This window comes from Protobothrops mucrosquamatus, unplaced genomic scaffold (assembly GCF_001527695.2).
Source record: "Protobothrops mucrosquamatus isolate PMUCROS unplaced genomic scaffold, P.Mucros_1.0 scaffold329, whole genome shotgun sequence".
NCBI classification, from domain to species: Eukaryota; Metazoa; Chordata; class Lepidosauria; order Squamata; family Viperidae; genus Protobothrops; species Protobothrops mucrosquamatus.
The window spans coordinates 204217-232170 of record NW_015386668.1 but is presented as its reverse complement, the minus strand read 5'-3'; the positions used below and the strand labels follow the sequence as shown (position 1 = coordinate 232170).

Here is a 27954-nt window from a genome sequence, read left to right as displayed (position 1 = left end):
TTATACTTTTCAGAGGTCCGATATTGTTCTATGTACAATCCTTGTTTTATTGATTGCATGTAATATTCTAATTTTCTGAGATTGTGGATTTGGGGTTTTCATGAGCTGTAAGCCATAATCATCACAGTTATGACACATCACGGCTTGAACTATCTTGCTTTGCATGTAATGAGTCTATCTCATATATTAGGTTCACCTTGTAAGTTGCATTACTGAAATAAATGAACTTTTGCACGATATTCTAATTTTTCGAGTTTCACCTGTATATGTAGTAAATGCAATAGATCACATAATATGAGGAAAAACTAGTTGGGGTAAGTACAACAGAAGCTTAAAAATAATAATAATAACTTTTGCTACATGCTACATACTATTATGAATTAAAAAGATAGCAGAGATAGTAAGCTACCATTAATTTTTATAAATAATCTAATGACAAAAGATACATGAATTACTTGACAGAAAGGTTAATGTAATTTGTTTATGACCACATTTATCCCATTGGAAAATCCAAATAAGAAATCAATGGCTTGTACAGGACCTGAAAATTTCTTCAGCATGACAAAACAAGCATTGTGCTGTTGCAATATTCATTTCATCATTTCTACTCTCCCACCCTGATTATCCATAAAATAAAAATTTAGACCTTGCCTTCTTAACCTCACATCCCAACTGTTAGGAAAATAATGACAAAGAAAACAAACCGTAAATTTAATATAATAGTCATTCATATCAAATTACATTATATTCAAAACAACCACCTACTTAAAAAGCCTACTTGCAGGACATATCTGAGTTAAGTAATCATCATAGCTGATTTGTAAAAAAAAATTACTGATTCCCAAAAAAAATTGCAAAATATAAGACTGGTAAAGCTATCTTTCAAAGGGGACTACAATTAGACAACACAACTATTCAGTTTGTGAACATTTATTTTAACTGATAAATACAACTTGAAAACCGCAAGAAAAATTATCTTGAGCAGAAGAAAGTTGTAAAATCAGAAAAGAGAGTGGTCCCACCCCAACTGGGAGTTACAGATTATCTGTTCTATTAAAATCCTTGCACAACACTGCTTGGTTGTCTTACTATCTTCAGTTAACCTTCATTCCAAGTAAAAGAGTTTTCAATCCGCTGTTTATAAATGGAGGCAAATGATGTATTGTAGTGGGAAATCTCGGTAACTTTATTTTACCCTAATGAAACAGATCCAAATAACAATTACTGAAATAAATGAAGATTTGTTTAACTTTCTACCAGTAGACCAGAATTCTCAGCCTGATACTCATCAAATATTCCCAGAATTCATGGTGAATATGCTTATTTGCAAACTTGGAAGTTATGGAAAGCACCAAGCTGGAGAAGACTGATTTTAGGAGAAGGTAATAAGAAACACCTGTAAAAGGAATCAGACAAACAGAACAGTGAGAAATGAAGATTTACATAAAGTACATATTAAATTAAAATATATTAATATAAATTATATTACCAGAAAAAACACCACAGTATTGACTATGAGGGATGGATTTTCCAGGGGGTCTTTCATGTATAGATCTTTTACGTCTGCACACCCGATGTGCTTGACCTATCACAGCCAAACTATGATTGAATGGCTCAATAAATATGAAGTCGTCATTCATCTGCAAAAAACCAACCTGCAGGGAAAACAAAAGCAACAGATTAAGATTTCATCATGCTATAAAGAAAATAAAATATTTAAAATTATGTTTTAAGAATTGTAGCAATACAGTATCAAATGACACTACTGTTATGACTGTTCTATTTTACAAGCGGATCAGAAAAATCAGGTGCCATAGCCTTTAGGAAAATATGGGAACATTAATTCATTTCAAATCACTAAAGAGTTTCAATTATTTTCAAAAAATGTGTTATGTGTTAAATGTGTTTAATGTTTTGAAAAATAAATCAATTAAGAAAACAGCCCATCATTTTTCTAAAGAGTAACACACCTCAAATTTCTGAATTGGATTGGATTGGATTGGATTAGATTAGATGTCCATAGTATTCATGTGTATATGTATATACACACTCACACACACACACACACACACGGGAGAGGGGAGGAAGGGAAGAAGGGAGGGAGAGAGATAGAGAGAATCTGCTTTAGTTGATATTTTCCATATAAAATAATCTTTATATCAAGAAAATCAGTGCAAGCAAGTTTCTTGAAACCTTAATTACCGGTACTTTTAATTTGTTTACATGGGATTCTAAATTTGAAAATTTCTGTACTGATAAAAAATTTACTAATACCATAGTTTGTAACCTGAAACACACTGAGTTCCTGATAACAAAATAATTGCATGGTGTATAGAATTTGATAAACTTTCTGCTAATATAGCACCGCCCACCACTCCAAATCATGGTGGGGGGTATCTTATTGGTTTTTAAGCTAACGAGAGAGAGAGAGAGAGATTGCATTTCCAAGGCAAAATGTACAGTTGCAGAATACATTTTTATATAAAAATCAGAAATCTTAACAAGAGAGAGAGAGATCCATTCTATTCCACTAACAATTCTTATAATATTGCAAACCTTACTGCTGGATCATATGTAAATATAACCCATTCTAGTACCTTAGTACCAACACCAAGCAGATAAATGGCCCCAGTAAGGTCACTAACAGGATATGCAGGGAATTACTTTCTTGTCATTTCCCCAATATTTGATGATCAGAGTATAGACCTGCTTTATGAATTTTAAACAAAATCCTTTTAAAATTATGTAAATTAGTGGCCATTACCAACTCTTGTAGTAACAAATACTATGTGTTAATTACATATGTGAAGATGCTTTTGTTTGCCTTGAATTCTCTACTAATCATTTACTTGATGACCCTTTTCAATCAATGTATATAGTTTATGTCTTCTTATTTTTTNATAGACCTGCTTTATGAATTTTAAACAAAATCCTTTTAAAATTATGTAAATTAGTGGCCATTACCAACTCTTGTAGTAACAAATACTATGTGTTAATTACATATGTGAAGATGCTTTTGTTTGCCTTGAATTCTCTACTAATCATTTACTTGATGACCCTTTTCAATCAATGTATATAGTTTATGTCTTCTTATTTTTTTATAAATGAAAAGAAACTTAGCATGTTTCACTCTTTCTACTTATGGAGGATTCTCCTGACCATTAATGCTTTAAGTTCTTTTATCTGAACAATGTCTACTAATCCAACTGGTATTGCATTTGCTATAGCTGAGTTTGCACAAGCAAGATTCAGGTTCAAATTCCTGCTCAAAACTCACTGGGTGGCCTCTGACAAATCACTTGATCTCTGTCTCAGTATCTGATGGAATCACTGAAAAGTAATGAATGCTTTAACATTATAAACAACAAAGATGTAATACATGTTGTAGAGAAAAAGATGTCTTCTTGTTTTTACTAAAAGGGGAAAAATGCTTTTATTGTCCTAAGGAAACATTGCATATGGCAAACTACCAATGAAGAAAAAGTTAAACTGTAAAATTTAATTGTGTTAGCATAGCCATGGCTGATGCTATATTTCCCCAGATGTTCTTAAAAAAAAACCCAGTAAAATCACATTTAAGATCCATATTCCTGAGGATTGGAAACGGGCTGATGTGGTTCCCATCTTCAAGAAAGGAAAAAAAACGGACCCAGGAAACTACAGACCAATTATTTTAATATCAATACCTGGGAAGATCCTAGAAAAGATAATCAAAAAACAGATCTGCAAACAATTAGAAGTAAACAAAGTTATAACTAGTAGCCACCACGGGTTTGTTAAAAACAAATTGTCAACGCTGTCAGCGCTCTGACCACTGAGATCAGCAGCCATTTTACTTTTGCTTTTAACATGCCCTTTCTGTTCTTCTAGAGTTCAGATGTAGAAGGGGGGAATGGGGTAAATGCTTGAGGGTTTAGATAGCCATAACAATGCAGAAGTGTGGGAACTCAAGGACATTGTCTGATAAGGTTTTGGCGGGCTGAGGAGCCAGAGAGAAAAGCCCACGTTTTGCGCTAATTGGGGAATGTGATTTATGACAGCTTTTGTGGGGTGGGAAATGCAACTTGTTACTTTGTATCTGGGGGGAGGGAATCTCAGTCTTGGGTTCAACTATGTAAATGCTGATACTTTGTTTCCTGAATAAAATGTTCTTTAAGGAAGAATTCCTTGTCTTGAAGACCTTTTGATTGGTTTCATCTATCGGAACCATGACACAAATCATGCCAAACCAATCTTATTTCATTCTTTGACAAAGTGACTAAACTAATAGACCAGCAACATACTGTGGACGTAGTATACTTAGACTTCAGTAAGGCATTTGATAAAGTAGACCACATAGACAACATCACCGTAGTTGGCTGGCAAATCAAACTCAATGAGTAGTCCTCAACAGCACTACATCCACATGGAGAGAAGTAAGTATTGGGGTATCACAAGGTTCCGTCCTAGGCCCAGTACTCTTCAATATCTTCATCAATGAGTTAGATGAGTGAATTGAAGGGGAACTCATCAAATCTGCAGATGACACCAAACTGGCAGGAGTAGCCAACACCCGAGAAGACCAACTAAGGATCCAAAAAGATCTTGACAAACTTGAACAATGGGCCCTATCCAACAAAATGAGTTTCAAGATGGAGAAAAGCAAAGTTTTACATTTAGGAAGGAAAAATCAAAGGTACAGGTACAGATTGGGCAAGACCTGGCTTAAAAACAGTAACTGTGAGAGAGACCTTGGAATCCTAGTGGATGACCATTTAAACATGAGCCAGCAATGTGCAGCCGCAGCCAAAAAAGCTAATACAATCCTGGATTGTATAAACACAGGCATAGAATCAAGATCACGCAAGTTATCAGTACCGCTTTATAAAACCCTAGTAAGACCACACCTGGAATACTGCAGCCAATTTTGGTCACCGTATCACAAAAAAAATGTTGAGAGTTTGGAAAAAATTCAGAGAAGAGCAACAAAGATGATCAAAGGCCTGGAGACTAAAACATACAAAGAATGGCTGCAGGACTTGGGTTTGGCTAGTCTAAAGAAAAGAAGAAAGAGGGGAGACATGATAGCAGTATTCCAGTATTTGAGGGGCTGCCACAAAGAAGAGGGGGTCATGTTATTCACCAAAGCACCAAAGGGCAGGACAAGAAACAATGGTTGGAAACTGATCAAGGAGAGAAGCAACCTGGAATTAAGGAGAAACTTCCTGACAGTGAGGACAATTAACCAGTGGAACAGCTTGCCTCCAGAAATCATCTTCACCCGTAGTGGCAGATGTTCACAACCACCCAACAGACTTAATCTATAGGAAGTGTTGTTGCTAGTTCTCATCCAAAATTTCACAATGTTGTTTGGTTAACATGAAAAGGGGAAGATGTTAGGGGTATTATGTTTACCTTATATGCAGCTCTATCATTCATCTCTATTGTATTTGTTTCCTGTATCACATTGCTACTCTATGATTCATCTCTATTGTTCCTGTGATGCATTTCCTGTTCCGGTTGTATCCTCTCTCTCTCTCTCTCTCTCTCTCACACACACACACACACACACACAAGTTGGCTTTTATTGTATTTACTTACTCTACGTGAAAAAGAAATGTACATGAATATAATTACTCAAAAAATAGTATTCAGGTATATCTGCTATTCTATGTTATACATTAAATCTTTTATATGTTCTATTATAAAACTCCATTTGGAAGAAAGGAATGTCCATTTAATCCAAATGTATTTCATTGACCTAATTTATGTCATTCATGCAATTACACAACTGATGGTTTTATGTCATCTGTCAAATTACATCGTCTACATCAAATTATATCATTGCTACTGCTCTATAATTATATAAATGATGAAAATCACCCAAAAATGTAAATTATTCAATCACTTTAAATGACCTAAATTGCCACAAATGACATACTTCAAATTAATTGTCCAGAATACTTCAGGAACAATGGACTTTATTCTTTTCAGGTAATGTTCAATATAAAATTTTGTTCATTAAGTTTAGGGTATGAGGCTAAGGCTATCCACTGAATCAAACTGTTACTGTATGTGAAATAATTTATAATATAATTTGCTTCTCAATAAACTGAACTTTCTTTCAGCTTTCTTCACATTCACATCCACTTACTCTAGTGTGCATTTTAGTGTTATTCCTTGTTCTTCCTCAGTTAATTGTGCCTATAATACTAGGAATAAACTGCACAGATATATAGTCGGGAGACAGTAAGTATGCATTTTTGATGGAGAAAATTATTTGGTGCTCAGAAATGAGATTATAATTGCAACGCAAAAAAATAAAATCACGTCTCTGTTGTGTGGTGGTTTGTCATGGAAGCAATAGAGTGTTTTCTAGAGATTTCCTCTGTTTCACAATGGAGGGTCTTCCTCAATGGTCAGGTGGTCTTATTTGAATTCTACGGAGATGCATTAACATACAAACCTGGAGATCCTATTAGTTTCTGCAAGCAGAGCTTTACCATGGTTCTAGTTCTATTAAGCAACTTCTAGAAACTGCAGTGAATCTTTTATTTTTTAAACAAGGCAATTTGCTACTGAGGGAAATGACTACCAAAGGAAAGAAAAATACCTCATATAGTGTTCAACAATGCAGAAATAAAGGTGGGAAAACAACAATAAACTGACTCCTTCCTACTACATCATGATTCTTATAAAAGTGTAAGTACCCATTTATTTAAGAACAAATTTGTTGCCTCGAGAAAGGAATATTCTAGTCTTCTTTTTAAAAGACTAATGAGAGATAGCATTTGCTTACTTCCTGTCAGGCCCAGACAAAAAATGACAGTACAGTCAAAATTCAGTTATTTGCTCACACCAAATAGACAGAATCTTGCAGATTAAACCTATACTACTCTCACCCCAGTTCATATAACTTGGGAGCTTATAGGGAGTGGCTATTCTAACTATCTTTCTTCTGTTTTTAATACAGCTTTGGGTTGTATTGTCTCTTGTCTTGTTTCCCTCTTGGCATGTGTACCAATCTTCCTGGAAAACTGCCGCTTCAGTACAGTCCATCATACTATCTCTCCCTTTATGGGCACAATCCATCACACCTCCACTTCATTCAATAAGACTCACCCTAGTCCCAAGCCTTACCAACTACAAAATCATGGAAATAATGGAGAAAACAGAAAGACCACACAAAAATCATTCCATGGCTGAGTCTCAGTAATAATTCTTGGTTACTAATTAACTCCTTTAAACTGTACGGGTAGTCCTCAACTTATAATTGGGACTTTCTATTGCTAAGCGATGTGGTCATTAAGAGAGTCATGCACAATTTTACAATCTTTTTTGCTAGGGTCATTAAGCAAATCACATGATCATTAGATAAATTCAGCTTCCTTGATTGACTTTTTTTGTCAGAAGTTTGCAAATGTCAACTGCACAACCCCAGGACATTACAACTCTCATAAATAGATACCAGTTGGTCATATGACTGTTGGGACACTGTGACAGTCACAACAATGAGGACACTCAGGTCATAAGAGTGAACATAGTTGTAACTCTGACTGGTCATTAAATGAACAATCATAAGTCAAGGATCTAATTATGTATTGGTAAATATATGTCATGTCAGTTATTATATTACGATCTGCTCAGATCTGACATGGAACTGCAAGTGAAGTTTGTAATCCCCAAGTCCCTTTTTGATTATTTTTATTATTAATATTTACTTGAACGTTATGCTATCATGTTAAAGTTCACAATACTCTGATTAATCTTAACCCCTTTTCTATTTTGTCACATACTGCAGATGAAGCAAGTATTTTAGCAATCTCTATGTTATAACATTCTTCATGCATATTTCTAACTAATCTGATATTTGAATATTTACTTCCTTTCAGTTACTTAATGATTGCAATAAGATCTTTTATCTTTCAGAAATTGCATACAGTCCATACCTGAAGTGTATGACTGAATGGGTTGAACTCTTTAAAATCCTATGGGAAAGGTGGTACCATAGATAACCTGGCTCTGTGCCACACAGGGCTTTAAAGGTGATGACCAGACTTTGAATTACACCTGGAAAGAAACTGGAAGTCAGTGCAGCTCATGCAACAAATGTGTTACATGGGCAAATCTATGGGCCCTCCTTATTGTGCGCACTGCTGCATTCTGGACCAGCTGAAGTTTCTTGGTGATCTTCAAGGGCAGCCCTATGTAGAATGTGCTATCAGAAGGATTAAACTTTCTCTTCCCCCTTGGTTTGGTTTGTTTCCAAGCTGGAAGTAAAACATACCAATCAATAAAAGCCAAAGATACAGTATAATATTTATACTTCTAAAGTTTGTTAAATTGCTTTGGATGGGCAGATAACCAGCTCTTGCCCTCCCTTTTTATAAAGGTTTGTAGTTTAGAGATTTAGCCTATCATTATCAATGGAATGGAATGTGTTGGGCTATTACAAATGTTTCCTTATATTAGAGGGGGGGGGGGGTCAGATGCCTTCCTATTTAATGTTACACAAATGATTCTTATCTAGAACTAAAACAGAGATGTTTTTCTCTGCATAAATTATAAGTCTTCCTTTACATAGTTTTGCTACATGATGTCTCTTTTGTTTCTAATGGAGAAACTAGCTTTATACAATGGCATTACTTAATTTAAATTTATTGTAAACATATAAGAAAAATATTCCAACAGCATGAACAAAAAGACCTATAAGCATTAATAATATACAAAAAATAGGACATTGTACACATTAGGACAATTTATTCATATTACCAAACCTAATACAAAAATGTATGCAATAGCAGAAATCAACATGAAAATATGTATATTTTTCCACAGACCTTTTAAAAAAGTCACAAACTGACACAGAAATGGGAATAGAATTAAGAAACGGATAAATAAGAAAAAAATATAGATTCATTTTTATTTTCAACATGAACTTAGAAACTGTTCAAACATGCATCACCATTTAATATCAAGAGATAACACTTCAGTTCATCTGATCATAGAACCCAATAGTTTTCCAGGAGAATGAAATAAGAAGTGATACACGGAGCTGAAGAAAAGAATAAAGTCAGGTATCTTGTTTGATTCAATTTCTGGTCCCGTCGTAGACAAATCTTTATTGACTATTTTTATTGACGATTGTAATACAATCTGTAATACATTTTGTTGAATATAGAGTTGCTCTACTGGAGAATACAATGAGGCAAATCTGCACATGAAGTGTGTGTACTTGGCCCCTAAATGGTCCCTAAACTCTCCTATAGTTGCACTACACCTCTGAGAGGAAGCCAACTAGATTTCCTGCCAATAATACTGTAACTCTAGAGAAATCCTCCCTACTACTGAGGAAACAAGTAGCATTCCTCTTCCTTCAATAGCTATCAGGTAACTGAACATGGATCTTGGTGCTTTTTCAGGGCAAGTTTTAGAGTTCAGTTAAGTGTTTCAGATTCAGAAGCTAAACACACAGGCAAATAAAGTTTAGACCTCTGCTGGAGGAATGAACAGAAAAAAACACCTTGGTAGAACTTGAGTAAACACAAGTTCTGGATCAGTTGAGCCAGAAACTCAACTAAGAAAGCCCCTGAGATCTTCTATGCATCACAAACTACGAAGAGTAGAACAACATGAATCAAACTGTCAACTTCAAAAAAAAAGTGTGACTCAGCATAGAGTTGTGCTGACAGAGCTATAAAAAAACATGTCTGATCACTATGTAAGTATATTGGATTTTCTGAATGAACTGGAGTGGAAACTGACTACTCTTAGATGTTCCTGAACTTGTTATTATCTTTTGGTTTGAAAACTCAGCTCTTGTGCCAATGTTTTTTGCAAGTTACTTCATTTTATTTCAATTAAAGATTTATAACTGAAGCTGGGGGGTGGAGAAGTCAACTGCCACCATAGGATGGGAGGCAACATTCTGGCCTCTCTGTTCCCATCTGTTTTGTGTAATTTTCATTCCACCGAGCAATTTATATTTCTTCATAGCCCTAGCTCTACCCTGATTCTTCATCATTCTTGAGGCTTAGAGATTTTTTTTAAAGAGATACAGTTTCACAAAGATCAGTTTTAAGTAAACAAATACTTAAGAAATCTGCAAACAACAACAACAAGACCCAATAATTCATTTGGGCTTCATTTTAATATCCAAATCCCTATTTCTCGCAACAATCAAATTCAACCACTATTGCAACCTTATAATGTGCAATGAGGAACATTATACAACACATAGATAGACAGGCTGAGGTGGCTTTGCTTATACAATGATGTGTACATGGTACATGATGCCAGAGAACCGAACATTATATCTAGAATGTATAAAAGCACTTCAAATGTATACTGAACATGAAGGGATCTTTAATTGTCCTAGGAGGATATGTAAAAAAGCTAACAAAAATTCTCGATCCAAATACATGATACAGAGAATCTTAAAGATTAATATTCAATTGAAGCCAGAATGTTTCTTCTTAGAATTAATGGATAAACAGTAAGAAAAAGGTCATTGAATATTATTTCAATATATGATAACAACTGTGAGATTACTGTATGCATGGAGATGGAAAGATTTAACACTCACCACTATGGAACAATGGCTGGTGACAAATTTTGCTGAAATGGATAAATTAACTTCTGTGATTAGAGAAAAGATATCTACACTTATTGCCAACTGGAAACCTCTTATGAACTCTTGGAGTAAAAATGAAAAAAAATGGACTAGTGACATGATTTTGATGATTATACAGGTAGTCCTCAATTTACAACAGTTCACTTGGTGATTGTTCAAAGTTACAAAATGGGGCAAAATTCACTTAACAAATGTCTCATTAAACAACAGAAATTTTGGGCTCAATTTGTGGTCATCAGTTGAGGACTACCTGTACAGGATAGATTATAGAAAAATTATATATTTTAATTTTAGGAAAAGAAGTTAAAATATATTTGTACTATACTGCTGTGAATATCAAAAGCCAATATTCTATACTTTTTTTTCTTTCTTTTCTATTTTTCCTTAACGTTTTTCCTTTTCTTGCACTTTTTGCTTTGTTCTCTGATTTTTTTTCTTTCTTTCTTTCTATTAATTTATGATAGCCTTTATCCTCTCACTTAAATGATTTAATAAAATTAAATATGAAAAAAGGGATGACATGTTTTTGCCTCTGCCCCCCACCCCATGAGCTTCCCATGAGTTAGTCTCCAAAACTCTCTTCTCACAATCATTTGGGGTTTGAGAGAAACAAGTATAATGTTACCGGTCCCTTTACTCCAAGAAAAATGTATCTACTACCAATTTAACCCTTTCAGGATCTCCCCCCCCCCATAGTGGAATTTCTCACTCACTACAGGGGCAAAAAACAAGATCCCACAGAGGTACTCCCAAAGCAAAAGAAACAAAGGATTACAACTGTTTCTAATTATTCCTGCCTCCTGTAGCCACTACCCAGCACAGATTTTTTTAAAATCTGTTATTTTAAAAAACATGACTTCTTACTTGTAAAATGATCTAGTCCATAGACTTCTGCTCTATGCAAATGGGGTCAAATTCATTTTTACACACTAATGAAAATCAATGAATTTCCTCTAAAGCATTATATATTATTAACATGTAATAACATTAATTACCATGCAGCCAAGTACTTCTCGTACCAACTTGCAACTTTAAAGTGACATTCTTGCCTTTAAAATTCATAAGAGAATGCTTTTGCTTGCCTTTCATGTCAATTGCTCAAAAGCAAGACTGGCAAAGAAAGAAGAGATGAGGTAGCTAAATGTGGCTAAGGAAGTTATCTTTAGTATACACAATATTTTTCTGACATATGCCTCTGTATTTTCATAAAATAATGTATTTTCAAACTCAACATGTCGATATAATTGTTCTACTGGGGATCAGCTCCATTCACATGAATGGGATGCATTCTAGCAGAACTAAAAGTAATTCAGCCAAAATCCATTTAGAAGTAGAGAATTCTGCCTCAATGGAAAGGAGATAAAATATGTTTTTGTCAGGTCTGAATATACAACCATCCAAACTTTTGACTAGTGGGAATAAATTCTATATCATGACTGAACAGCAAAAAAAAAAAGGTTCAGAAAAAAGCTCAAAAAGCCAAGACCCAAATAAAGAAGACAGCTGCCTGAATATATTGTTTTTGTCAAGGAAATTGTTTCACTTGCTTGTAAAATTTCCTGAGGCAAAAAATCAGATAACTGGCAGTTCTGTAATGATTACAGCAATGTTCCAAAAGTCAGTTAAATTATAAACTTATCACAAACAATGGCAATAATAAATGAGAAGTGGAATAAGGATGATTTACAAATGAATGTTCAACATTAAAAACAAGCACACTTGTTCCTCTGCTGCAACTTACAGGGAACCATTTGCTGATTATCTGTAGTCCAACTCTTGATTTCTTTCACTCAAGCAGTCTTAGCCTGACTTGACCTAATTTTAGGTTGAAGATCTAGTAAGAATCCAAAGCACAGCTAAAGTAATTAAGCAAACTGTTGGAAGACCATGAAGTCACTTTTGAAGTTGCTCAGGGCATATATCTAATGTTCTAAATATTAGATGTGTTCAAATACAAATTGTGATTTAAGGATTGGGTGAACCTCCCAAAAAGTGTCCAAACATTTATTTCTTTCAAACAATATTTAGAGACAAGGCATCAGCCAATTAAAGCCTAAGAAATATCTGTGTCATAAATATATGCTATAGCTATTCTGGAAAAGAGCTTCAATCAACAATTTTGTAAAGTAAAAAAGGCTGATTTTCTACAGTTATTTTATAATTGGAAGTGCCTAGTTCCTAATCATTATGTAAAAGATCCCCCCCCCCCCGATGTTTTCATCAGAACAAATGCTACATAAAAAGTGTCATGCTATAGAGTATAGACACTTGAAGTAAAAAGCCAGAACAAACTCTGAATGTACTATGTGGACATGCAAAATGTGAGATAATCAAATGTAAAGATGCAAGACTTGCTCCTGAGTAATATATTTTGTATCTGAGTGGACTCTTGCAGGCTACATTAAAAAAAAAAGCTGGGGGATAAATTAAGATAATCTTAATGAAGATTAAATAAAAACTTTGATTTAAATTTAAAATTAATTTTAGTTAAATAAATTACATATAGATATATTTATATTATAATAATAATAATAATAATAATAATAATAATAATAATAATAATAATAATAATAATAATAATAATAATAATAATAATAATAATAATAATAATAATAATAATAATAATAATAATAATAATAATAATAATAAAAAAGTTGGAAGGGACTTGGAGGTCATCTAGTCCAACCCCCTGCTCAGGCAGGAAACCCTATACCATTTCAGACAAATGGCTGTCCAGTCTCTTCTTAAAAACTTCCAGTGTTGGAGCATTCACAACTTCTGGAGGCAGGTTGTTCCACTGGTTAATTGTTCTAACTGTCAGGAAGTTTCTCCTTAGTTCTAGATTGCTTCTCTCCTTGATTAGTTTCCATCCGTTGCTTCTTGTCCTGCCTTCAGGCGCCTTGGAAAATAGCTTGACTCCCTCTTCTTTGTGGCAGCCCCTGAGATATTGGAATACTGCTATCATGTCCCCCCTCATCCTTCTCTTCATTAAACTAGACATACCCAATTCCAGCAGCCTTTCCTTATATACTTTGGCCTCCAGTCCCCTAATCATCTTTGTTGCTCTTCTCTGTACTCTTTCTAGAGTCTCAACATCTTTTTTACATCGTGGTGACCAAAACTGGATGCAGTATTCCAAGTGTGGCCTTAACAAGGCATTGTAAAATGGTATTAATACTTCACGTGATCTTGATTCTATCCCTCTGTAAATGCAGCCCAGCACTATGTTGGCCTTTTTGGCAGCTGCAGCACACTGCTGGCTCATATTTAAGTGATTGTCCACTAGGACTCAGAGGTCCCTCTCACAGTTACTACTATTGAGCAAGGAACCCCCTATACTATACCTGTACATTTGGTTTTTCTTGCCTAAATGTAGAACCTTACTTTTTTCACCATTGAATTTCATTTTGTTAGATAGCGCCCAGTGTTCAAGTCTGTCCAGATCCTCCTGTATCCTAAGCCTGTCTTCTGGAGCGTTGGCTATTCCTGCCAGTTTGGTGTCATCTGCAAATTTGATGATTTCCCCATCTATCCCCTCGTCCAAATTGTTGATGAAGATGTTGAAGAGCACTGGGCCCAGAACAGAGCCCTGGGGCACCCCACTACACACTTCCTCCATGTAGATGCGGTTCCATTGAGGACCACACGTTGAGTACGGCCAGTCAGCCAGCTACGGATCCATCTGGTGGTGATGCTGTCTAACCCACATTTTTCTATCTTATCAAGTAGTAGGTTGTGATCTACTTTATCAAATGCCTTACTGAAGTCCAAGTAAATTATATCCACAGCATTCCTCTCATCCACTAATTTTGTCACTTGGTTAAAAAATGCAATAAGATTTGTCTGGCATGATCTATTTTTGACAAACCCATGTTGGCTTTTAGTAATGACTTTGTTTGCCTCTAGGTGTTTGCTGATTCGTTGTTTGATTATCTTTTCCAGAATCTTCCCAGGTATTGAGGTCAGGCTGATAGGTCTTTAATTTCCTGGGTCCATTTTTTTCCTTTTTTGAAGATGGGAACTACATCAGCTCTTTTCCAGTCCTCCGGTAGTTCCCCAGTGCTCCAGGATCTTTGAAAAATATAGTTCAGTGGTTCTGAGATCACATCTGCCAGTTCCTTGAGAACCCTGGGGTGTAATCCATCTGGTCCTGGTGATTTGAACTCGTCTAGGCTGGACAGGTGCTCACTTACCGTTTTCTTGCCTATCTTAACTTGTGTTTCTATTCTGTTTTTTATGGCACTATTTTTGGTAGGTTGGTCTGTTTTTTCCCTTTGTGTAAAGACAGATGCAAAAAATGAGTTAAATAGTTCTGCTTTCTCCCTGTTGCTTGTCACCTTCTTGCCACTTTCGCCCACTAACAGACCAATCATTTCCTTCACTTTTTTCTTGTTTTTTACATGTTGAAAGAAGCTTTTTTTGTTATTTTTGACTTTGGTCGCAAGCCTTAGTTCATTTTGAGCTTAGCTTTCCTCATTTCATCTTTGCAGGCTCGGGCTATTTGTTGATATTCTAACTTAGTTATGTGCCCCTCTTTCCACTTTCTATACTTGTCCTTTTTATCTTTCAATTTATCAGAGAGTTCTTTATGCAGCCATGCTGGTTTCTTTTGAGAGCTTTATTTTTCCTCTTTATTGGTATTGTGCTAGACTGGGCTTTTATTATCTCGCTTTTCAGAATTTCCCAAGCTTCTTGAGTTGTTTTCCTCTTGAGGATTCTCATCCATGGAATCCTTCCCAAGCCCTCTCTAAGTTTACTGAAATTAGCTCTCTTGAATTCCAAGACTCTAGTTTGACTGTGTTCTATTGCTTGTGCTTCCATAATGTTGAATTCCAATATTGCATGATCACTTCCGCCCAAGGTTCCTGTGGCTTCAACACCTTCTATCATTTCATCTCTGTTAGTGAGAATTAGATCCAAAATGGCTAAACCCCTAGTTCCCTTCTCTACTTTTTGGGAGACAAAATTGTCTGCTAAGTTTGCAAGGAATCTGTTTGATTTATTATATATTTATTAAATTTTTGTTTATTAAATTTATTTGCCACCCATCTAGCCACAAGGTGACTAGGAAGTTTACAAGACTAAAAGTAATAAATCTACACAAATATGTATGTTTTATGTGTTTTTTATGATGCACCTGGTTGGCCCAAATATGGGAAGAAGAAATCTTTTGTTAGCAATCCAAATTTAACAGAAATATGTGTGTGTGTATATGTGTATGTATATGTACATATGTATATACACACACATGTTAGTAATAAAATTATAAATTATAGCAAAAAGATGGGGAAAGGAAGGAACAAGGCGTGCAGGGGGTAAGGTGAGATCTGCTATTAGTCAATCAACACACCCAGCATGACAATTCCCCACAGGGCCCCAAAGCCAACTGACAGAGCCAAGTTTTCAGGCCCTTAAAGAAGTTCAGGGATATGGGAGCAGATCTCATCCTGGGGAGGGATGTTCCAAAGGGACATTTTCTGGACTCCATCAGCTGAAATTCCTTGACTGACAAGATCTGTAGCATGCCTCCTCTACCAGCGGGTGTGGTGGACCTATCCCATTGGGATAAGATGGATATATACTGTATAACATACCAGTATGTAAGGAGTAATTTACCAATCCTTCATATCAAAGATTGCAATTTGGTGGTAAGTAGGGCTATAAGAGCCTAATCCCAACATAGAAACTCTAAGATCTCTGAAAATGTGCTTCTGTTCATTAAATGGCTTTCTTATTTATCAAAACATTTTAAGCCATTTAGATGAACAATTTGAATATTACTTTGATTTACAAATTAATTATGGAATAAGAGTTAGATTGGGCAATAATTTATTAAAAAAGAAAAACTATTACAATAGAACAATTTATACAAAAATTACTTCATCTTTATGTAGGCATAATTTGGATATGATGATATAAAAAAATAAAATGTTAACCTATTTTAATAACATTTCCAAATATTAGAGAAATGCTGCCACCATCTGAGCACATATATAAAATATTAAAATAAAACATTCCTGAAATTAGTATGAATTCTAAACGTCATATTCCTTTTTTTCACAAGATCTATGCCAAGTTAATTATCTTCATTCCTCCAAAATATAAATATAAAGCCACAACCTATTTATGCAGAAAAGAAATCATGGTAGGTTTGCCATAGAGGTCTCTTCCTTTGAAGAATCTGTTGCTGTAATAAGGGTATCTTAATAAATCCAGACAGATTCAGATAAAGCAGACTTCCTTCATACCTCCTAGGAACAGCCAGGAGCAGGTTACGGCATCAAAGGGCAATTTATTCTCCTACAAAGAGTCTGCATATTGAAAATTTAGATATCAGATAACAATATACAGCTTGAACATACAAGTGGACCTATAGAAGATACATACTAATCTTCTTAAAATGCAGACATCTGTAGGAAACATTCAATATCCTATTGCTCCTCTACACACACCACATGATTGTGGTTGGAATAATGCATAGCATTTTCTTCATAAAACTTTAAAATAAATGTGGAAAATATAAACATAATATAGAATGTAGAGAAGCATTTATTTCAAATGTACTAAATGATTTTCATATATTAGAATAAAAAATGTATCATCTCTAACTGTTGGTTATTTTGTCCAACACAAGTTAATTAATTCTGAAATAAGAGTCACCTAGTCCTACAGTGCAAAATTTACGGAATAATTTATATTATCTTGAAAAAGCAGGTTAAGATTCTCTCCCCCAAAATACAGAAACCTCTCTTTCCATAATGATCAACAATCACAAGCTTCTAAACCTCATTTTTATAATCTCCGGAACTCTTGTTTTCCATATTGCCAAAATTTGATGACATAAGTGACAAAAACCTGAAGAGCCACAACAAAAGTATAGCATAAGTTCTAGAATAAATAGAAGAAATTAAATTAACAAATAAACATGAATAAAACCCCCTACACCCATACAAAAACGGGGGGGGGGAATCCCAACTTCAGCCATATATATTATGTGTTCCTGTCCATTTTACATTTCCCTCAAATGCAAATCATATTTAACAGTTTACCTTTGGGATATAGGCAGTGCTGGGATTCAAATATGTGAACAACCAGTTCTCTGTGTGGATGCCACTTCCGAAAGTCCATTCTGGGCCTGGGCAACCAAAAATTAGCTACCGGTTCTGCCGAAGTGATCCTTGACTTACAAACACAACTGAGTCCAAAATTTCTGTTGCTAAGCGAGATAGTTGTTAAATGAGTTTCAGTCCATTTTTTGCCACAGTAGTTAAGTGAATCAGTGCAGTTGTTAAGCTAATAACATGGTTGTTAAGTGAATCTGGCTTCCCCATTGACTTTGCTTGTCAGACAGTGGCAAAAGGTGATCACATGACTCCAGGAGAGCAACCTTCATAAATGTGAGTCAGTTGCCAAGTGTCTAAATTTTGATCATGTGTTCATGGAGATGCTGCAATGATTGTGTTAAAACTGTCATATCACTTTTTCCAGTGCTGTTGTAACTTCGAGCAGTTACCAAGTGAACTTTTTACTCCTTTTCTACACTGTATAAAACATTGCTCATCTTGCAAATACCCAGTTTGTCTATAAGATTTAATCTTAATTATTCTATTGTATTTTTTTCTGGTTCAAATGTGCAACCTCTTGTTTCTATTTTGAATGTTGCTTCTTGCTTTATTTACCTTACATCTTGCTTTCAAGTCTTTCCTTTTCCTCCTTCAGTTATCCCTGACTTATCATTGCCTACTTCTTAAGTCACTGTACTTAAAAACTGGTTCTGTGTAATTATTACTGATATATAAACTGAAATTAATGATGACAAATGGAAATGTGAGTTTGTGTGTTTTATATATTTAATGATAATGCTAGAAGTTATGTTAAATCAATTCAACTCTCAGTAAGCAATAAGGTTTACATCTCTGTCACTTTAGATCCTCAAAGCTATTCCCTGAATTTAAAGGCTTGATAAAACTATTTCTGTTTCCATTTAAAATTTCTATTGAAGTCCATGTACTTACCTTCTTGTGGTAAATCTAGTAGTGCCTGTCTAAACATATCTATCTGAGCTTAAACAAGTGATAAATTAAAATAAACAAAGAAAAAACCTTTTGAACTCTGTGGCCTTTCAGTAAAAAAGATAGCTCATTCGATTTCCATGCCCTTATGAACAAAGTTTTGCCTTTGAATTTTTACAACTGCAAACATTTTCATAAAAGTTATATGCCAATATTTACTATTCTAAGACAAAGCAGTTCCTTTAAAGAATTACTAACGTTGGACAGAGAAACAAATTCATCTTTTTATAATCCCTGGATAATACTTTTAATGGATTATCCCTGGATAATCTTTTAATAATCCCTGGTTATTACATATTTACGTAATCCTCTTTTATAGCCAAAGATGGTATTTGTTCAGTTCTTTTGATAAATTTACTATATTTTATGTTCTTTATTTTAATAAAAAAATGTATTCGTAAACTAGGTGAGATTAGAATGTCAAGGTATGTTCAGACCATATAGACACAAACTATAATAACATGTGCTATAGCTCAAGGTATTTAAGAGAACTTGGAATTTATCCATCTCATTGCAGGAAGAAAAAAATCCAGATAAAAGCAAAATCAAGACATTAAATTAGATAAGGGAATACTTTATAGCATTCTATAAATACACCAACTTCCCATGTGGATCTCTATTGTCATAAGCAACAACAACAGAAAACGATAGTATATAAAAATTGTCCAATCTATTTCTTCTTTAACATATGTTGGAAAACTGAAATTTGTGGGACATGTGCATTTGCATTTCATTTGCAGCTCCTCCAGCAACTCAAAATCATCTTGATGTAATTTAGCAACAAAATGATAATTTCTCGATGGTATAATTTTCACTTAATCTTGAAGAAAACTTTTAAGGGGAATGTTAGTGAAATGATTCTATGAAGCCAGCACAACCCTGCCTACATTTAAAATCTCTCAAGTCAAGTGAAACTGTCCATGAAGAATTTGTTATCCATTCTAGAAGGGCTCAGGCCATCCAATTTGAATGGGAGGAAACTTAAACTTATAATTTTTTTGTACATAATTAGAACAAAGCATAAGGTATTTTGGTCTTTTATAGCACTGTATCCATACTCTAGAAAACCTCAAAAAAAGGCCCATGTTCAGACACATTCAAATTATAAACTGCATTCCACAGGTTTAAACGATATTAGTATATTTCCCCCCCCCCAAAAAAAATTAAATAGTATGAATCTAAACAACCAAACTAAACCACAGGTCTACATTTTATCTGATTCTTTATAAACTTTATCAAATCTGGCAATTCCACAAGACTTATTAAGAATAAATTGAAATAACTCAGTTCCCACAAAATATTGGCAAGCTATATTCAATGTTCTTCGGGAGAAACCTAATTCTGAAATACAAGCCAATGATGTCTTCATAGCTATAGCTCTATTCCACAGATTACATCCAGCAAACCACAAGGAGCAGGAAATGTTCATTTTAAATACCATTGGCTCACTTCAGGCTCAAAGCCACTGTCAGCAACATCCTTATTCAGACTATATGGCTTTACATTAATAAGCTTAAATAGAAACAGTAACTGCTTTATTTTAAATCAATTCATAAGATTTTAGCCATTCTATCTACTTACCTTTACACTTCATTCAATCAAGGAACCTGTACTATTGTCGTTGGATCTAATTCTGATTTTCCTTAAATTTGCTAAAATCATATTAAAAATGTCTATTTTTAAGATTTACGAAACCAGAACTCCAGAGCACATGAAAATGGTCACAGAATCCCACAGTATGTTACCTTACATATAACCACAATTTGGTGTTAAGTACAAGAGCTTCAGATTGATAAGCTTCCCATTCCAGTTGATCATTATAATACTGGAAGCTTTAATATCAGTTTCTCCTTATATCCAGACCAGAAACTTTAGTGTTAATGAATCAAAACCATCCTTAATTGAAATGTTTCAATAAAGCATAGTTAACTCTTACCTTCCTAGCCATCTCCCCCCTCATACTAATAACATAAGAGCAAATTTGATGTGAAAAACAGGCACTGATAGAAGGTTAAACATTCCCAGCCTGTATTCTTAACCTCAAATGTAGTATTCCTAGACTTAAAACAAGAATAGAAGCTGGCAAAATATGGTACACATTATTTATCACATCTAATTCAGGATTTATATCTAAAGGAGAAGAATATTAATAAATAATTGTCTAATACAATACAGAGTCTTTACATTATATTAGTTTATGACATGTACTGAAAAGGTAATCTGGAATTAAAGAAAAGTAACAAAGAGAAATAGAGCACTTGGATCATTGTGACTGCTGAGTTTAAGCAGCTATACAAACAAAAAAGAGTGTCAGCACTTCTCAATAATGGACATAATTAAAAAAATAAGGAAAAATAAAAAGAAACTTAATGTGTGTATTGCTCAAGCAGTGTATTTCCCTGCCTTCAGGAAAAAAAAATCCGAATTACCCGTATTACAACTGGTTCTCATGCAAATAATTTCTCAGGATGGGTTTTCAAGTCATATTCATACAAATCAGTTTCCCCAACACTAGTGTCCTCCAGAAGTGTTAAATCATAGCTCCTGTAGTCCCCATAGCTTTACTGCAGTTTAACAAGGATGAAAGGCACCAAGTTGGGGAAATCTGATATGCACATTTATATCCCTTTAGATAATATCTGCATTGATTTAACTCTTTTAGATGTGCAAAACAATGGGCATGTAATTTTCTAAAATCCAACTACTAGGACAACAAGCCATTTTTGAAAATTCCTTGCAACACAGTTCTAAGCAACTGTAACCATGCCAACACGTTGAAAACAAGCTAATCTATGCTATATTGTGGAAGTCACTGGAAGACCTATGAGGCTGTGTTTGAACATCAGATACCAGATACAAACTAAAGGAACTATTTGTCCCACTTTATGCCAATTGAATGCTTCAAAATAAACCTAGAAATGTAATGTGCTGGAATAGACTTTCTCATCCTATGAGTGATACAGTTTGTGATAATTGTAGAGCTGGAAAGAAGCAGATTGGAGTAGGTTGTTCCAGAAAGTTTGATCAGAAAACTTAAAATATCCTTAAGCATAGGTTCAGGCTAAAGGTCCACTTTAACCCTTTCACTGTGATGGAGCTAATGGAAAACAAATAGGATATTCATATTATATCATTAAATAATGATTAAAGTATATCATTAAAGTACAGACAAACCTGATCATAAAAAGTATATGAACATAGACACCTACAGATGTTTAATAGAAATAATACTATCTATGTTTACTTGATGAGAGGCAGTTTGTATAGTAGTTAAAGCACAAGGCTAGAACTGGAACATTATGGGTTCTAGCTCCACCTTAGGCACAAAACTACCTGGATGAATTTGAGCCAGTCACTCTTTTTCAGCCCTAATAAGCTAGCAATGGCAAACAACTTCTGAAAACATTGGCCAGAAAATTGCAGGAACTTGTCCAGGTAGTCACCAGGAGTCAACATTAACTCAAAGGCACAAAACAAACATTTATTTAATATCACTTACTAAATGGATTTAACATTAAAATGGATGAGGCTCAATCAAGAACTTCTTTATGCTCATAATAGTTCAGATGAAACTAACAGTTACAAACTACGTCTTAAATTTAAGATGAGGAGGAAGTGATTTCCTTATTTTGGTGGTTAGAGAGTTTGAACACTGAAAAAGAAAATGGCAAAGAAAAATTAAAGTAAATAATAAATGAGATAAAATGGAAGTATTATGAAAATGACCAGAAATGGAACAATAACAATGGGAAGTAAATTTTACTGCAAAGAGCAAATAAAATACAGGTGAAGGGGGAAAAAATACTCACCAAACCACCACAAGTGCTAAAGGAAGCAAAGGATCCAGGATAATGCAGCACAGACCCACTATAGTAACAGGATCTCTCTGTTTGTGTGTGGACCAAATTTGGGGCACTCCTTTCATTCAATAGTCGTTCTTCCACTGCAAAACCTGGTGCTAAGAAGCGACTGTCCCTCTTCAGCAGCAGATAGAGCTCCTGAGCGAAAGCTGGTATTCTCAGCAACATCTCATCCTCATCTTCTGGAGGAGATACGGGTGGATGAGATGGTTGCTGAGAAGTGCCATTAGATCCCTGAGGAAGTGGAGACCAGTGATAGAAATCCTGAGATTCATATTCATCCTCTGAAGTTTCCCGAACTGGCGGTTGCTGGTGCTGGTGGTCAGATGAGGAGGAAACTGAGCGGATCTCACGGGAACTGCCCACTCCCTGACTGGATGTAGAGGTAACATTAATATTGCTGCTGCTGCTGCTGTTCCCACAGTTACCATCAAGACTGCAGCTGCCTCCTGCACCACTCCCTCCAGTGGATTCCTGCTGGCTTCTGCTCCACAGGGCTGGGTAAACTATCTCCCACTCTTCAAAATCTCCCAGAGGTTGCAGACCTGCAAAAATTCACATAGACTGAAATTTACACACTCTAAATCGCTCCCAACAGTAAGAGTTGCCATAAATGGATGCCAGATTTAGGACCCATCAGCATAATTTTGATATACATCAATATGACATAACAGCATTGATCCATACTGCTATTACCAATATAAATTAATTTTCCTATGTACTCACTGCAAGAAAAAGTAATGTGGTATTTTGGGGAGCCACTTTGTACTAATTGGCTGGAAATGCTATTTTTACATATATGTTGTATTCATATATTATTTTTTGTTAGCTGTCCAGAATCAAATTGGTAAGATGAGCGGCTATGTATGTATGGATGCATTTTTAGAAATCTGGAAATAAAGCTTGAAGAGTATCCACAGCTTCTAACTGAATTAAAAGGTAGGCATCTCATCTTACCCATTTGAACAATTTTAGTCAAATAATGTGATGTCCCCTAATGTGCCTTTCCTAATGTGATGTCCCCTAAACTATGTTGCTGGCTGAGAGTTATAGGCCACCATCCATGCTAGACTGGGAAACGCTGTTAGAAGTCCCAACTAGCTAGTCAGTCCAAATCTCTCCAATATCAAAAGAAGTAGCCTCTCTTTCACTCTAAGCATCTCCAGCATAAGGATAGTTGTTATGCGTTTAAGTGGCTGAACTCCCAGGAATTGTTTCTACATTATCAAGGGGCTGTACAAAGTTATAATTTAAAAGGCAGAGACTACAAAAATATTAGCCAACCATTTATGTGAGCTTTAGGGCTAATAAAAAGTTAAGATGCCACCTGATGGCAGGGAAAGAAGTAAGAGGGAAGAGAAAATTGATTTACTCAAACTTTTATTTGTTTTATCAAAACAAGCATCTTACATAGATTAGGATTATAGGTAAAAAAAAACTGGGTAAAAAACTATAATCTTTTATTGTATGTCCCATTCCTAAATTAATGTGTTTCACTGACTAGCCAATAAGAATTCAGTAAGAGTACAAATGACAATAGGAATAAACACAGTGGAACATGGCAATTTTATATTATAAAATTAGGGTATAAATTTATAATTCAGAGCATTAATTTGTTATACATTCTGAACAAAAATATATAGTGAACTGAAACCTCTCTAAATTGTGGATTTGTATACAAAAAGAAAATTGTTCTATGTGAAAATCTTTGCTGTTTCATAATTATTTGAAGTGCACAAGAAATAAAACATTCTGAAATCTGATGAAACAGATAGTACACTGCATAAAGATACAGAAGTAGAAAAAAATATTCCCTTGCTGATATTGGAACAGTCCTAAAGAAATAATAATTAAACATTTGACCCTAGTCATTTTAAAATTAAATCAGAGAATATTGCTTCAAAAGACAGTATGATCTGTTTTTTCAGCAAAGGCAAATAAGACTTCTTTTTGCTTCTATCAAAGGCAAATAAGATTAGCAAACAGAAACAACTTAATCTGATCGATATTTCAAAATACAGATCCTATATATTTCCAATTTCACAAGCTTTTGAGTGTTTTTAATCTTTAATGGGCAATTTTTGTCGGTAGGTAGGTAGGTAGGTAGGTAGGTAGGTAGGTAGGTAGGTAGGTAGATAGATAGATAGATAGATAGATAGATAGATAGATAGATAGATAGATAGATAGATAGATAGATAGATAGATAGATAGATAGATAGATAGAGTGTATGAGAACTAAAACTTCACAGACATTCTCATGCAGATGTGAAACAAGTAGCTCCTTCTAATGGAATACTTAGCCTGATTACACTCTGGAGAAATGGAGACATATCCTTGTAAAGTATGTCCTACCAAGATGCTGCTGAATATTATTTGATCCTAGACAATTCATTGGCAGTCATTTGAGGAAAAGAAGTTAAACATAACTTTACTGTTCAACATCAGAGCATTCTGAACGTGGCTGGCAAATTATTTCTGAGTGTCTGCAGGGCGTCCTATTATATCCTCACCTAGCAATAAAATTATGGGCCATCAGGCACCAAAAGTATTTGATAGATGGACAGGTAGATATCGTTCAATCATAGCGCACCGAACTGAAACGTATGCTTCTTTAAGACCCCTCTATTCCTATGATCTACCAACAACGATCCATCTCTACACAATCCCTTTGTGCCACCGTGGTCCCTTACCTTGTGGCAAGGCTCAGGCAATCAGAAAGGGGCCAGAAAGAGGTTCTGTTTATTAAGCAAACATCATTCAAACCGAAGGACTGGACTTACCTGAAGCGATCCGATTCGACAGGAAACACAACTGATAAAAGATGCAGCAAAGGTGGCTCAGCCGCCTTTCCCTTTTCTTCTCCATCCACGCCGCGGAGTGGGGGGGGGGGCGCTGAGCGACCAAAGCACCCCCTTCTCTCCTGGCGATGTCTCGAGGAACTTTGCAAAACCCAGGCAAAAGCTGCTCACCCACAAGACCGCCGAGCTTGCAAAGCCGCCCCCTTCCTTCAGTTTGTGGGAGGAGAGCAGCGCAAAGAGCGGGCTCGGTAGCCTCTTAGCAGCGGCAAGAGTGGCACAAACCCGAGCCTCTAGCTCCGGCTCCCGAGAGACGCGGGGTGAAGAGTGAAAGCTGAAGCCCCGACAAGGGAAGCCACCTCAGGGGGGCCGAGTCAGGCGGCAGCCACGCCAGCAGAGGTCAACCGAAGAGGGCAGACTGGCTGAAGGAAGCCCAAGGAACCGCGCGCGAAGAGAAGGCGCAACTTGCTTTGGTGGAAAAGCCGGGCGCGGAGCGGAGAGAGAGAGAGAGAGAGAGAGGAGGAGGAGGAGGAGGAGGAGGGAGGGCCACGCGCAGCGGCAGCGGCAGCAGCGGCAGCAGCAGCGGAGAGGTGGTGGCACCCCGCGCTCACCCCCCCCCCCCAATCCCGGCAGTGGACGGCGGGCGAGCGGCGAGGAGCTCTCCCTGGGTGGGAAGTGGGCGGAGGAGGACTAAAAGAGAACGAGCGGGTTCCCCAAAGTCCTGCCGCTCGCTCCTGATTGGCCGCCCTGGCGTTTCTTATTTGCATACCTCTCTTTTCTCTCCCCCCCCTTCTCCTTCCCTGGGGCGGTCAGACGGCTTGAGGCGCAGGTAAGTTTTGGGAGGGAGGTGGTGGTCCAGCGCAAGAAATCCAAGGAGGGAAGCAACGTTTGCCCCCCCCCCCGCTCCGTGAGGCTGAAATAGGGTTGCCAGGTGTCCACTATTTGAGTGGACAGTCCACTTTTTTCACATTATTTTTTCACAAAATAGTGGACATTTTTTTTTATTCAAAAGCTTTATGATGAAATGGTACGTAATCTAAAGCTGTACAGTCTACTTTTTTTACTACTTAACACACACACACACCCCGCTTGTCCGCTATTTTTTGGAAGCAGACCTGGCAACCCTAGGCTGAAAGAATGGAAGATGAATCAAGCAAAAATACTTGCTAATTGTACTTTCACCTTCTCGCGTTTGCACGAATCCAGTTTTCTCGAAAGACGGTCTGGAATCTGTTCTCCATCTCGGACTTATGCAGGTAGTCCTTGACTTTAACAACCGCAATTGACCCCCAAAATTTCGGTCAAGTGAGACATTTGTTAACGTGGGTTTTGCCCCATTTTATGACCTTTCTTGCCAGGACTTGTTAAGTGAATCGCTGCAATTGTTTCGTGAGTAACCTGGTTGGTAAGTGAATCGCAAAAAAGTGATCACATGACCTTGGAACACAACAATGCTCGTAAAGATGAACCAGTTGCCAAGTTAGTTGCCATCTAAATTTCATGCGGATGCTGCAAAGGTCGTAACTGTGAAGAACGGTCATAAGTCAAATTCTTCAGCGCTGTTGTAACTTTGAATGATCACTAAGTGAACTGTTGTAAGTTGAGGACTACCTGTGGAATAAATGTAAATATGAAAGAACATGTAAACATACAGAACTGAGCAATCTCAACTAGTCATTCTTTCTTAGTGTTTTGATACATGGTCTTGACACATATTTATGTTTATTCCACCTTTATTAATGTTATAAATAACTGAAGGCAGCAAACATACCTAATATTCCTTCCTCCTCTTATTTCCTTACAACAAACATCCTGTGAGTTGGTTAGGCTGAGAGACAGTAACTGGCCCATGTCACCCAGGTGGCTTTCATGCCAAAGGAAGGACTAGAACAGTAGTGGCGAACCTATGGCACGCGTGCCAGAGGCGGCACTCAGAGCCCTCTCTGTGGGCACGTGTGCCATGCCCTGGAGATGGTGAGGGACTGGCCCCCTCCGCCCTGGCCACGCCCACCCAGTCTGCCACCACCGCGGCCATGGCCACCCGGCATCCAGTGATAAATAAGTGGGTTTTGGGTTGCAATTTGGGCACTGGGTCTCTAAAAGTTTCGCCATCACTGGACTAGAACTTCCAGTCTCCTGGAAGCTTGGTGCCTTAATTACTATACCAAACTGGCTCTGTACTAAACTTCTAATAATATCATGAATGCATTTGTTCCTTTGACAAATGTATATCAGAAAATCTTATATATTTGCCATTAGGCCTCTATATCATACTACAAAATAATAAATTTGTAATACTGTAGTGTACATGTGAATATGCATGTTCTAATACATAATTAGGATATTGTGCTGGCCTGGACAAGGGCCCTCCTTTTTTGTCTGATAAGTTTATATCTTTTCAGATATCATATGTTATTCACTAGGCCAGTTTCTCTAGTCCTATACCAGCATCTATTTAGATTCAGTAAAACGTAAAACCCCATCGACCGTTCAATATATAAATTTAGAAATGCAACAAAATTGTAACAGCTGAAGATGTTTTATTCAGGAAAATGTCAGAATTCAGAAGCAAGCTTTTACCATGTCCTCACTGGGTTAATACAGTATTTAATATT

At 36.1% G+C, this 27954-nt stretch overlaps 1 protein-coding gene across 1 annotated transcript in view; it reads right to left on the bottom strand.

Annotated features, from left to right (window-relative positions):
• Positions 1-25409, bottom strand: part of ADAMTS19 (ADAM metallopeptidase with thrombospondin type 1 motif 19) — a 103629-nt gene extending 78220 nt beyond the window's left edge. The window contains exons 1-3 of the mRNA XM_015815259.2: positions 25325-25409; positions 22494-23089; positions 1490-1655 (exon numbers count right to left, since the gene is read on the bottom strand). Of these exons, the coding sequence (XP_015670745.2) occupies positions 1490-1655; positions 22494-23089; positions 25325-25409 (847 nt within the window). The remainder of the gene's footprint in view (positions 1-1489; positions 1656-22493; positions 23090-25324) is intronic.
• Between the last annotated feature and the right edge of the window lie 2545 nt (positions 25410-27954).